This window comes from Aspergillus caelatus (genome assembly GCF_009193585.1).
Source record: "Aspergillus caelatus strain CBS 763.97 unplaced genomic scaffold BDV27scaffold_482, whole genome shotgun sequence".
In the NCBI taxonomy this organism is placed as follows: domain Eukaryota; kingdom Fungi; phylum Ascomycota; class Eurotiomycetes; order Eurotiales; family Aspergillaceae; genus Aspergillus; species Aspergillus caelatus.
This window is the reverse complement of record NW_022475745.1, coordinates 1-11,950: the sequence shown is the minus strand read 5'-3', so window position 1 is coordinate 11,950 and position 11,950 is coordinate 1. Positions and strand designations below refer to the sequence as shown.

The following is an 11,950-nucleotide window of genomic DNA, read 5'->3' as shown; positions in this document are numbered from 1 at the left end:
TTAGTCGCTTTTTCTTTGTCAGCCCACTTTTTTCCAGTGTCGAGAGTGGGCTGTTAGAAGTGTTGCTCCTCCTCCAAGGTTCTCAAGTTGACGGTCAAATCCAGCATATTTGACAAGGAGATTTGAAGTTTGCTGTTGGTTTTAGGAAGAGTGAGTCTCTCCAAAGTTCTCGGAAACCTCTCGTGACTTTTGGCATCTCTGCTGTACTGGAGGGCGCCCAAGCGCCGCTCGATTCCTCAACTTTTTCTTGATGTGCTTCACATGCGCACATTTTTTCCCTCCCTATATTTGTCGATTTTCGGACGGTCCAAAATGGTTCAAAAAGACTGCGAGAGCAAACACATACAATTTTTACATCGCTGGTTTACCGGCCCTTGAATTCCGCGGCGTTCGTTCCACAGACCATGCAAGAAGATATCCTCTACGAACCGAGTTACAAGACGAGTGGTTGTTTGGCATAGCGACTGACAATAATATTTCTGGCTAGCTAGTATACCGACAAGATGTTGCTTTCTCGCCGTGCGTGCTACAAGTGTGGCAATATTGGCCACTATGCCGGTTGGTCACCTCAGTCGAGGACTATCAATCTGCCGGATTTCGCTAACGGGCCGATAGAGGTGTGCTCTTCGTCTGAGCGTCTCTGCTACAACTGTGAGTGACATTTCTTACTTGCAATTGCCAAGTATTATTCGCTAATAGGTTATTCTTGATAAGGCAAGCAGCCTGGTAAGGTACCATGCGTTCTACTTTCCTAGTACCGAAACCTAATGCATCGATAGGCCATGAGTCCAGCAGCTGCCCCCGTCCTCGTACTACCGAGAGTAAGGATTCCTAGTTGACAAGAAGGAAATAATAAGAAGGTTGACATGTTTTTTCTAGCCAAGCAATGCTACAACTGCCAGGGTCTAGGCCACGTTCAGGCCGACTGTCCTACTCTGCGTCTCAATGGCGCTAATGGCCGTTGCTACAACTGCAGCCAGCCCGGTCACCTTGCTGTATGTTTATTATGCTCGAGGTATCGTCAGAATAGAGGTTAACTGATTTTGTCCCAGCGCAACTGCCCGGCTCCTGCTTCCGGCGCTGGCCGCGGTGTCGGTGCCACTCGTGGTGGATTCAATGGTGGCTTCCGCGGCGGATACGGTGGTTATCCTCGCGCTGCCACTTGCTACAAGTGCGGTGGCCCTAACCACTTCGCCCGTGACTGCCAGGCTCAGGCTATGAAGTGCTACGCTTGCGGCAAGCTTGTGAGTACAATATGCAGGCCACCTGTGTTGTTCGATTAATGGGTTTTAACTTTTCCTAGGGCCACATCTCTCGTGACTGCACCGCCCCCAACGGTGGCCCCTTGAGCTCTGCTGGCAAGGTCTGCTACAAGTGTGCTCAGGCTGGCCACATCTCCCGGGACTGCCCTAACAATGAGGCCGCTAACCAGCAGCCTGCTGAGCCTACCACCGCTGCTGCTACTCCAGCTGCCCCTGCTACCGGCGCCGCCGGCGCCGCTGAGACTAGCACAGAGGCCGCTCCTGTTGCGCCTGCTGCTCCTACCACCGCTGTCGCATAAACAGCTGTGCGGTCCGAAATTTATCGATCCCATTTTTGGGAGTCTGTTTCCTTTTTTCGTTATTGCATTAGGGCTTGCCGACTACGGTCTTGATTTCTTTCTACTCCCATGTATCTTCCTTTGCATATATTACGCCCCCGTGTTTCAGTTCTCGGCACCGGCCTTTTTCTATTCCTCTTATGTATACGACGAACAAAAGTTTCACGAAGTCTTAGGCTCCCTTACGGTTTGGATCCTATACATGGCTCAGGTTCTTACGATTGGCGTCTATTGTTCCCTCGGGTATCTTTCAAATTTTGAATTATAGGTGCGGCAAAAAAAAAAAAAAAAAAAAAGAAGGAGACGAGGCGAGGCGAAGGGTTAATTGAGCGCAGGAGAGACATATGTGGACCAAAGCAGACGCGTTGATATGCATAGGAAAAGGCTTCAAGATGGTACAGATGGGATTGTGGTACTGAAGATCATTGGTGATCAAAGAATGGTACCTGGCGCGGTGGTTACCTCATCTTTCCGTACTATACTCTCTATATCTGATGAATGGGAAGCAAAAGCAAGAAAAAAAAGCAGAAAAGCAAATTCCACTTTTTCTTAAGTTCCACTGTTGTTTTTCTTCGTATCGTTGCACTCATTCCAATCTCTGAGAAGGGATTTCTCTTGTTGTATCTCATATCTTCCAGGTTCAGGCTTTCTATTCCTATCACGATAGATCTCTGACTAGCCTCGATTGCATAAGATTCCCTCATTCCGTTTGGCCTTAGCCTAGCTATATCCTCTGAGACATCATTCTATGGACTGCCTCCGGATTACCATCCCCATAAGGTTGTCCAACCCATGACCTGCTATGTTGGTTAGTAGTTCTGGACGATTTCCTGTTATGGAAAGGCTCGTGACCCTGGCTTTTCTTTAATTCGAGTCGCAGTTCATCCGCCTCTCCTCAGTGCTCTCCCAAGAAACTTAACTCGCAATATCCGCTGTAACCTAAACTGGGATCTCATTTACACAGACATCATGCCCGGCTCTGATTCAAGTGATGAGTTTAATGATGATGTTGAGTTTCTTCCGTTGATTTCTCTTCAGATCTCACGCTCTTCACTTGTATCTAGATCGTGATTTCTAATTAATCTGGGCTGTGGCATTTATAGGTCTTCATCGTGGACGTTGACAGCATCCAAGCTCATGGTATACCTTCCGATGATCAATGTAAAGTATAATCTCACTACGAACAGGGGTCGGTGCTGCCGATATCACAAAATTGAAGACTAATGGCTTCTATACTGTTGCTGTACGTCCCACGGCCTTTACAGACGAAAGCCATTTAGGTTCTTAGATATTCTTATGTTTACTTTGCTTAGTCCGTTCATGGGGCTACCCGAAAGACCCTTCTGAAGATCAGGGGCTTCAGCGAGGTCAAAGTTGAAAAGATCAAGGATGCCATCAACAAGTGCTTGGTATGCAAAGACATAGTTTAAGAGTATAGCGCGGTGGCTGATTCAACTAGCCATCTGCGTCTGGATTTATCACGGCAATGGAGTTGAGCCATCAGCGGAAGAGAGTCGTTCGTATCTCAACAGGGAGCAAGCAATTTGATGCTATCTTGGGAGGGTAAGTCGTATGCACTATCACCATGTAAAGAACCACTGACGGTCTCAGGGGTTTCCAAAGCATGAGTATTAGCGAAGTATTTGGGGAATTCCGGTGTGGCAAGACACAGCTATCACATACTATGTCCGTCATCGCACAGCTTCCAAAGGAAATGGGCGGTGCAGACGGCAAAGTTGCTTACATTGACACCGAAGGCACGTTCAGACCGGAGCGTATTGCACAGATTGCCGAACGATTCGGCGTTGATGCAGACTCCGCTCGGGAGAATATTGCCTATGCACGAGCTCTCAACAGTGAACATCAGCTGGAATTGCTGAATACCCTGAGCAAAGAGTTCACTGGTGGAGAATATCGTCTTTTGATCATTGACAGTATCATGAATTGCTTCCGGGTGGATTACTGTGGGCGTGGAGAACTTGCGGACCGTCAGCAGAAGCTCAATCAGTTTCTGATGAAGCTTTCCCATATGGCTGAAGGTCTGTGCTCCTATTCTGGCCCTTTGATTTTGTGGACTAATAAGATATCACTTTAGAGTTCAATGTTTGCGTCCTAATGGTGAGTCGCTTTTATTATCGCGGAGGATGTCAATCTCATACAAAGATAGACAAATCAAGTCCAGAGTGATCCTGGTGCGAGTGCCCTCTTTGCGGGTGCAGATGGACGCAAGCCTGTGGGTGGCCATGTCCTAGCGCATGCATCCACAACCCGAATTCTTCTTCGCAAAGGCCGCGGAGACGAACGTGTTGCAAAAATTCAGGACTCACCAGGTATAGTTCTTCTGAATTTAGCAAGACCACCCTAGCTGACAGATCTAGATTGCCCGGAGCAAGAAGCGACCTACGTGATCACTAATGGTGGTATCAATGATCCCGATAAGGTGTAGAATGCAACAGCTCTATCGTGATGCACAGATCAGGATGGGCATTATTCAGGGCGTTGATATTGATAAATGCTAGTGGTTGGTTTTCTTCTGAGGAGAGTACCATGTGCTATGATTGGCGTATTAAATGTACATTAGGTGTCTGATTCCATGTGTAATGTGGTGCGCAGGTAGTCTGGATTCTAGAATGGGATTTGATTTATTTATCAGATAAAAATATTTATCTTCTCCGCCTTCCCGACTGAAATAAAATTTCCCGCCAGAATTTCTTCCGCGCAATAAACCCATCAACCCAACTATCTTCTTCTCTTTTAGATCCCCATTTTTTTTTTACCAAAAACACATTGTAAAAATGGGAAAGGATCTAGAAATAGCTGGCTACACCGTCTTGCCGCTTCGTTTGCCCCCCGCCGAGTCAAAGCGTGCAAAGCCCGCAACACATTATCTCTACCTCCGACCTCATGAACCACGCATTCCCGACGCTGATACACCCCGCTCGCTATTCGTAGTCAATGTTCCTCTCGACACGACAGAGCTACATCTGCGCCACTTATTCGGGACCCAGCTAGCCGCCGGCCGTGTAGAGCGAGTTCACTTCGAAAGCGTACCGACGAAGAAAAAGGGAGGAATGGCCACGGCGCATAGCATGGTCGCGAATGTCTCGAAAAGCAAAAAGAGAAAGAGAGTGACAGCCGATGAACTACAGAATCAGCTGGATAATGTCACATTACCGTCTATGTGGGACCGGGAACTTCAAAAAAGCGGTGCGCATGCGGTCGTCGTCTTTGTCGATAAGCCCAGCATGGAGGCCAGTGTGAAAGCGGCCAAGAAGGCAGGCAAAAAGAAGGATGGGGAACTTGTCTGGGGCGAAGGCATCGAGGACCGTCTTCCTCAGTTGGGCTTGCAGCGTTATCTTAACCATGAACAGGCCAGGTATCCTCCCCGCGCGGAGTTGCTGCGCACGGTGAACGATTTCATGACGATGTTTGAAACTGTTGCAGAGGCTAGGAGGAAGGAGCAGGCACTCAGGGCACAGGAACCGGACGAGGATGGGTTTATTACGGTTACGAGTGGGCCGAAGCTTACGTCTGTTGCACACGAAGATGAGGCTAGGGAGTTGATAGAGAAGCAGAAGCAGAAGTCTCAAGGATTGGAGGACTTCTATCGGTTCCAGTCGAGAGAGAAGAGGAAGGAGAGGCAGAATGAGTTGCTGAAGAAGTTCGATGAGGATAAGAAGAAGCTGGAGGAGATGAAGAAACGGAAGGGAAAGATTAGGGTGAGTTCAATTCTGTTTCCTATTTCCCTTTTTCTTCTTACAACCAAGGGGGTCCCATTGCTGATGACTTATTAGCCTGAATAATGCATTTATTGTGTGTCGGCATCGATTCTTAGCATGGCGTTTGGGATAGATTAAAAGTTTTGACATCCTCATGGATTGGAGATGTACGTGCGAAGTGGCTGTGAGTGAAGTGCACATCTTTTGTTCATCTTTTGCACTGTGTCCCATTATATTCCATACCGATGATGAGGCCGCTGGGGCCAGAGGAGAGCAAGACTCGACCTTGGTCGATGTCATGCCATGCCTTCAAAAACCAGCGAAACCAATATCTTCTCACCTTTCTGAAGCATTAAGCAACCATCTTTTGTCTATAGAATATTGCTGCAGATTTAGGACACCTGCTGACAACTGATACTCCGACTAGGTACTTTTATTTCCTTCCAAATATTACGGTCACGGAGCTGTGAGATCAAAATGTATACCTACTTCTGGATTCTACATACCAAGGTGGGCATTAGCTATACCTGTGATTTTATCTCCTTATATGTAATAGATTAAATTACAACTATATCTTCTCCTGTCATGGGACCATTGCTTGCGGCCTTGTCTTAGTAGATATAATCAGTCTGTAGTGCGCACAGACCACCGTGTTTATTCTATTTCCAGGGCTTGGCATGACATCTTCAGTTGCACATGATCGATGTCGTTGCAATGTACCTGCTAACTTCATACACGACCAGGTATTTAGGATAAGGAACCCTGTATTCCTATTGTTTCTGCTAGCATATCTGCATAGGGCTGGATAGTAGTCTTATCTGAACTTGTGCGCATTTCACTGCTGAAACCGTTGCCACTCTACAAAAGTGGTGTGATCCGCGTTCGTTTTCTTTGTATCATTTTTCGCGAAGACCTACCCTTGTATACCTTTTATATATAACTTTTGTCCATGTCTTTTACTACATCACATCCAGAGACAGGGGGGTTTATACAGCCGTCTCTTTCCTCTCCAGCTCCCTCGACATCCACCGCTACTCCATCCATTCTCCCCAGACCAAGACTGCACCCCCTCAAGGCAGGTTCAACAAAAGAAACCACTGTCATCAATCACGTTGACAAGAAAATTATGATCATTAATCGCCGACACGCCAAGAAGTTCAGCAGTGCATTTGATGACCAAGCCCAGCAGGAGTCGGAAAGGGGATATGAGAGCTTCAAGGAAGTAGCCAAAGATATTGAGGGTTTGGTCGATGTTCTTTGGGTGACTGGGACCCGTATGTGTATCTACCCTGCTTCACTCGCTATGTGGAGCGAAAGAAGTTTAGCAAGAAACTTAACTGACTTCACACAGCATCTCTTCAAATACCATATTTGATCTCTTTGGCGGTGTGTATTAACACATACCTCCCTGAATACCCCTTTTCTCCGAAGGCGACTTTCCGTCTACTTAAGAAGCTGGATTCCGTATTTGCATCTCTCCTAACAGGAGAGGACGCCGACTCTGGGCTTCCCCTGCCAGGCTTCGAATCAAGACGCAATGTTGTGTCCATGACGGAGAAAGTCAGAATTAAAAGTATTGCCGAAACTTGCCGTGTAGCTGTTGTGGAGGCCAGAGAGCAAGTTGATGGTCCTGACGATGAAGATGAAGATGGCTTCAGTGACGATGATGATGATATGGATGATGTCTTCGGTACGGATGACTATGCAGCCCCCGGAAGGTGGGAGATGGAGACCGCAAGAGTTTACGAGAAGACGATTCAACTCCTTGGAGATGAGTTGGGGAAAGCGGGAGAATTCTGTGACACGAATCTGGCTCCTGGAGATGCTTGCCAGGCTGAGCCGAGTGAATGAGGCGTTATGATTCTAACAATAATAACATGTATGGAATGCCTTGATACCCGTCAATGAATCAAAACCGGTACTACCGAATCTCCCATAATCAGGCCACCCAAACAACATTCGGCTCTGGCTGAGTGATTGACGACTCCATAATATGGCAGATGCGGCTTCCTTGTTGGATGACATGTGAGGAGTGAAAGCATTTGGTGATCTGCAGAGCTTTCTTCCTTCCTTTCTACTGCATGCAAACAACTATGCGTTGTATCTGAAGGTAGAATACTTTCACACTTTTTGTTTATCCATCGATACCCTATCGTACTATCAAGATACCAAATCAGGGCTTGCAAAGTAATTTCCGCTTGTGAGTGGAAAAGCCTTAGCCGGAGCCAATAGTCTGGTTAGTAGATGCCCACTTACGTTTCTGCCTAGCTTTGAGGTCTACTAACTCGGGTAGTTACTAACTTATCCCGAACATCTGGGCAGGATTGCTATTGTTATTTTCTTTGGCACTACAGCGGCGTAGACAAAAATGTATACCAAGGGTCTGGAGTTTCCTCCCTAAAGGCATCGGGGGACTGTTTTTGAGCGCAAAGAAGTATTCATGTATCTAAAGGAGCACCACAGGCAATATTCTCATTAGTCTAAAGATTGCCTTTCACCCTGATAATGGAAAATTCTGTATCGAATCCGCGCCTACGTTGCTGAGGGCAGTATCCTTATCCTCCGCTATGCAGTTGTTTCCCAGGTAAGGAGAGGCTATATAACTGACTTTCTTCCAAATGATCTTGGGCTCTTTTAGAGCATCGATGACACTTTAAACTTGCCTTGAATATATCCAAGACGAATTATCACACGCCCCCATGCCTGCACCTGTACAGGGGTCACTACTAGAATCGTTTTGGTCGTGCGGGCCAGAAGGATTTGACACTGTAAGTTGGCCAGATACCTATATAGATAATGACGGGTACTGACATTAAATTACTACACCAATGCTTCCTTTGCCTTGAGTGGACCGGGTTAATTGATTTTCAGGTATAGCTTCATTTGTTGGTCGCGTAGATAGGTCAGACTGAACGCGACATACAGCCTGGCTTTCATTGTATTCTTCTGTTTTATCCGACCGTCTTTGTTGCGCAGTGAGTCTAGGGTATGATGCTCTTGAACTTCTGGCGCGTACCATGATCAGAATTTAATCTAGACCATCTAGACGAACCGAACCAAATTGTTTAGCGCCATTTCCCAAACCCGCGGTTGCCCAAGCTAAGCCAATAACAGGGTTAGTGGTTACTGTTAGTTGGTGGATCATGGATTGGGCGACCTTGGTCGTGTGTACCACATGGCTGTCTTGAATCTTGACATGTAGTATATCTCGATGTTGTAAGAGTAATGCGATTGCATAAATGAGCTTAGTGCATTCGGGCTGAACCCTTTTTTTTTCTTTTCTTTTTTTGTTCTTTTTTTTTTTTTACACCAAGTCTTCCTTTGGCTATCCTGCGGGTTAGGAAGGAGGTTTTATGGAAACCCGAGCGGACACTGGTTCTCACCGTGTTTCAAGGGTGTCAGACGACTTCGGTTGTTGGGTATGTTGGGCATTACCCGATCCATGGTTCCCAAGTCTTTCCAATCTTATACTTTGTAAATGCGTGATGGGTGCACGTTGATATCCATTAACAACAAGGCTTGTCTATGCGGAGGAAGTATTGTTAAACGTACTGTATCTTTGCATAATATACTCGGGGCTAATGCATATGCGAGTATACATCATCATCGTCATCAGTCTGTTTGGTTTTTCCACTGTATCTGAACCTTAAAAAAAAAAATATCAGACACACCAAGAACAAGACGGAGGGTGACCTACTAATGCATGGGGGTTAATGGTCTCCTGCATGGGACTGACGACCAACCAATATCCACTCGGTAAGGACGGATCACCGTATATGTAATTCTGTACCTACATAATGTCTCTCCACAATGCACATACCTTGAGTAAGGTTCAGTCGGATATTATGAATGCAAGGGAAAATGTTACCTCTTCCACACTATATGGGTTCGTTCATCTTACGATACGGAGTACATCTCGAAGGATCTAAAGGAACTTTTTCTTATCCCTTACTCATGCCAGAGATGTTTCTCTTATGTTTTGGGTTTTGTGTTATCTCGAGACAGTTCTGATACTTCCGTGCCGAAATCACAATGGCATGCATACATACCTAGGGATTAGTAGTTTAAAGGTATTTATTTACATTGAGACTTACCTCTGCAAATAAAGAACTTTTTTTTTCTTCCCTCTTCCCTCTTCCCTCTAAAATTACTCAAGCAAGGTACATGTATCAAAGTTGATAGGTTAGTTCATCGCGTCGCGTACGCGTACATACCTTGAAGATCAGGTCAGGTACTAACGTCCAGTCAGGCAGTGGATTTAGCTTTAGGTACCCTACCTGTTGCCGTCATAACCAATCTCAACCGTTCGAACAAGCTAAATCCTAATTTAGAAAAGTGAGATAAAATTCAAAAATCAAAAGGACAAAAAAAAAAAAATCCCACCTCACGAGGCTGAGAGAAAATCTCTGCCATCTCGTGGAGAATGTCACACCCCATCGGATTGCATTAGATCAATGAAATGTATTATTTCCATTGTAAATACGAATGGAGTAAGGTAGTCGTAGATTCCCTGATAGTCGTTGGCTAATGTTAAAAATTACGAACCACGCCGGTTCAGATGCTCCAGCCAATAAGAACGGCAATGTCATAGATTCCATGGTTCTGATTGTCGGTGGGCTTTTTTTTTAGTCTTGGTTTTGGATGGAACTTTTCTCATACCAGGCAAAGGAGGGAAAATAAGATAGAGAGAAGCAGGCCTACGCGGATGGGATTTTCGTATTGTATAGTAAATACTGAACGAAAGTTGTTGTTTTGTGATCTTCAGGCCTTTTTTGAATCAGCCCTTGTGGTGCCTAGTGTGTAGAGTATGGACAGCTTGGACCATCTCCGCTATAATTAACAATAGAAACAGTTTTCAAGGAAAAGTTGCCCTAGTTTTTAGCGTATAGGCCAAAATGGATATAACACGTTGCTTCATAGGATGATCTTGGGTTGGCTCGTAGAAGTTAGTACTCCGTAGGCCGTACTGCTTTTCGGCCGTTATTGTCCAGAGCTCCACGATCCCATGGTTTCGGAAGCATTGGTGGGGTCGATGTATTTTCCCCTTCTTTCCTTTGATCAGGCTTGTCTTTTTTTTTTCTTTTTTTTTTTTTTTAAATAAAAAAATTTATATTTTCCCACATTTTGACCAATTTCTGGGACTGGGACGATGGTGTAAAGTAAGTCTGAGTAGCTGTCTTCTGAGCTTCTTTCAAGCCTCTCAAAGGACGACCCGGACGACCGGCGTGGCTGCAAACGGAAACCGATCTGCGAATGAATGCCCACCGAGCAAGGTCAACAACCCCAGCGGAGATACGGCTATGACGATTAAGGCCCATGGACGTGAACGGAACTCGACGAGTCACAGGCTAAGGACGGAATGGAAAAAAGAAAGAGCTCACGACCTCCGGCAGTTTGGAGTCTCTCTGCATGTACATCCATCGCTCAGGTCCTTGCAGATCTCGTGCAGCGAGTTTCATTTGATTAATTGAACGAAATTCTGCCTGCTTCCCGTCTGCGCGTGTGGGTATTATTGCTTCCTTGCTTCCTTGGGGATTGTTGCATACCGCACGGTTGAGTTGATTCTTGCTCCTCCCTACATAAAAGAAAGAAAGGGAGATTATGTGAATCTGCACGGGTGATTGAGAGGTGTTGCATTCTTAAAGCTTTTTTGTATACTAATGACAGGTTTCATGGACATGGGTTGCATTTACCGTGGGTCAGCATAAGTATGATGTTATCATGGACAGTAGGGTAATGTACCTAGGTACCTAGGTACCTAGGTCCTCCATCCCCTCTACTACTGGTCCATACAAAATGGTAAAATAATGATCTGAGTAAATCGGTACTGCAATATACTGTGTACATACATACATACATCCGGGCTATTACTACCTAATAGGGACCCAATGAGGTGGGAATCTAGGTAACTTTGGCTTTCTTAATACTTCCCCGAGATCTGCTATCGATCCTTGTCCGAATGCATCACGAATAAGAGAGGGCTCTTGAGGATTTCCCGTATTGTTCAGATGCATGCGGAGGAAAGAAAAGAGATCGTGTCGGGTGAGCTACGGACTACCGTACGAGTTAAGGCGCAGGATGCAGCAGTCATTTGGGTTTAGAGTGGTTCCGATTAGTACTCAGTAATGAATCATAGGGTATGGTACCTGTATCGGGTGGACCATTTCATCATGGATCTAGGTCTCCCATCTCCATTCATGCATTCATTGATTACGGAGTATGAATTTTAGTCCATTGGGAGAGCTCATCCTGGTAGACCTAGAACTTATGACGATACTAATCAAAATATACTGCAAGTTAAGACATGATTCCACTAACACTGGAAGAGTTCCGAGAGTATCTATCCTTACTTGATACCGAACTGCCAGCTTTCGGACAAAGACTGCTAATGTCACCCAAGAAAAAGAATTAATCCAGATCTACAAAGGACCAGTCCCAGTTCAATTCCTTTTGTTGAGCCGGTCATCCAAGCTGAAATAAAAATTAAGACAAAATTAAAAAGTCCTTCATCCCAAAAGGAAAAGAAAAATAAAAAAAAAAAGTAATACAAAATTTTTTTTTTCTTTTTTCCTTTTTTCCTTTTTTTTTTTTTTTTTCTTTCTAATTATTTTGCTTTAGTCTTTGACATTTT

The 11,950-nt window shown here is 45.3% G+C and overlaps 5 protein-coding genes across 5 annotated transcripts; 4 read left to right on the top strand and 1 right to left on the bottom strand.

The window, feature by feature from the left end:
* Positions 1–1,274: 1,274 nt before the first annotated feature.
* On the top strand, positions 1,275–1,983 carry BDV27DRAFT_88901 (uncharacterized protein). Its single transcript, XM_032077882.1, has one exon. It carries the CDS (start codon positions 1,416–1,418, stop codon positions 1,866–1,868), a length of 453 nt encoding a protein of 150 aa, XP_031920415.1. The 5' UTR covers positions 1,275–1,415; the 3' UTR covers positions 1,869–1,983.
* On the bottom strand, positions 1,876–2,431 carry BDV27DRAFT_139523 (uncharacterized protein). The gene has a single exon (XM_032069473.1). The coding sequence runs from the start codon at positions 2,302–2,304 to the stop codon at positions 2,086–2,088; it is 219 nt and encodes a 72-aa protein (XP_031920414.1). The 5' UTR covers positions 2,305–2,431; the 3' UTR covers positions 1,876–2,085.
* Positions 2,432–3,058: 627 nt separating this feature from the next.
* On the top strand, positions 3,059–4,213 carry BDV27DRAFT_139518 (recombinase DMC1). Its single transcript, XM_032069472.1, has 4 exons — positions 3,059–3,639; positions 3,696–3,718; positions 3,768–3,930; positions 3,979–4,213. Exons 1-4 carry the CDS (start codon positions 3,225–3,227, stop codon positions 4,044–4,046), a joined length of 669 nt encoding a protein of 222 aa, XP_031920413.1. The 5' UTR covers positions 3,059–3,224; the 3' UTR covers positions 4,047–4,213.
* A 115-nt stretch (positions 4,214–4,328) lies between these two features.
* On the top strand, positions 4,329–5,750 carry BDV27DRAFT_88866 (putative ribosomal small subunit assembly protein). The gene is made up of 2 exons (XM_032077881.1): positions 4,329–5,319; positions 5,395–5,750. The coding sequence occupies exons 1-2, from the start codon at positions 4,396–4,398 to the stop codon at positions 5,401–5,403; spliced, it is 933 nt and encodes a 310-aa protein (XP_031920412.1). The 5' UTR covers positions 4,329–4,395; the 3' UTR covers positions 5,404–5,750.
* A 310-nt stretch (positions 5,751–6,060) lies between these two features.
* BDV27DRAFT_88862 (general transcription factor IIH subunit TFB6 family) lies at positions 6,061–7,425 on the top strand. The gene is made up of 3 exons (XM_032077880.1): positions 6,061–6,593; positions 6,671–7,198; positions 7,263–7,425. The coding sequence occupies exons 1-2, from the start codon at positions 6,269–6,271 to the stop codon at positions 7,168–7,170; spliced, it is 825 nt and encodes a 274-aa protein (XP_031920411.1). The 5' UTR covers positions 6,061–6,268; the 3' UTR covers positions 7,171–7,198; positions 7,263–7,425.
* The last annotated feature ends 4,525 nt before the right edge of the window (positions 7,426–11,950 follow it).

Excerpts from the sequence above, each read along its gene's own strand:
- BDV27DRAFT_139523 (XM_032069473.1), bottom strand. The coding sequence starts at position 2,304 with ATGAGGGAATCTTATGCAATCGAGGCTAGTCAGAGATCTATCGTGATA.
- BDV27DRAFT_88862 (XM_032077880.1), top strand. The coding sequence starts at position 6,269 with ATGTCTTTTACTACATCACATCCAGAGACAGGGGGGTTTATACAGCCG. Across the intron at positions 6,594-6,670 it reads TCTTTGGGTGACTGGGACCC|CATCTCTTCAAATACCATAT; the intron begins GTATGTGTATCT and ends GACTTCACACAG.
- BDV27DRAFT_88866 (XM_032077881.1), top strand. The coding sequence starts at position 4,396 with ATGGGAAAGGATCTAGAAATAGCTGGCTACACCGTCTTGCCGCTTCGT.
- BDV27DRAFT_139518 (XM_032069472.1), top strand. The coding sequence starts at position 3,225 with ATGAGTATTAGCGAAGTATTTGGGGAATTCCGGTGTGGCAAGACACAG. Across the intron at positions 3,719-3,767 it reads TCAATGTTTGCGTCCTAATG|ACAAATCAAGTCCAGAGTGA; the intron begins GTGAGTCGCTTT and ends ATACAAAGATAG. Across the intron at positions 3,931-3,978 it reads AAAAATTCAGGACTCACCAG|ATTGCCCGGAGCAAGAAGCG; the intron begins GTATAGTTCTTC and ends TGACAGATCTAG.
- BDV27DRAFT_88901 (XM_032077882.1), top strand. The coding sequence starts at position 1,416 with ATGAGGCCGCTAACCAGCAGCCTGCTGAGCCTACCACCGCTGCTGCTA.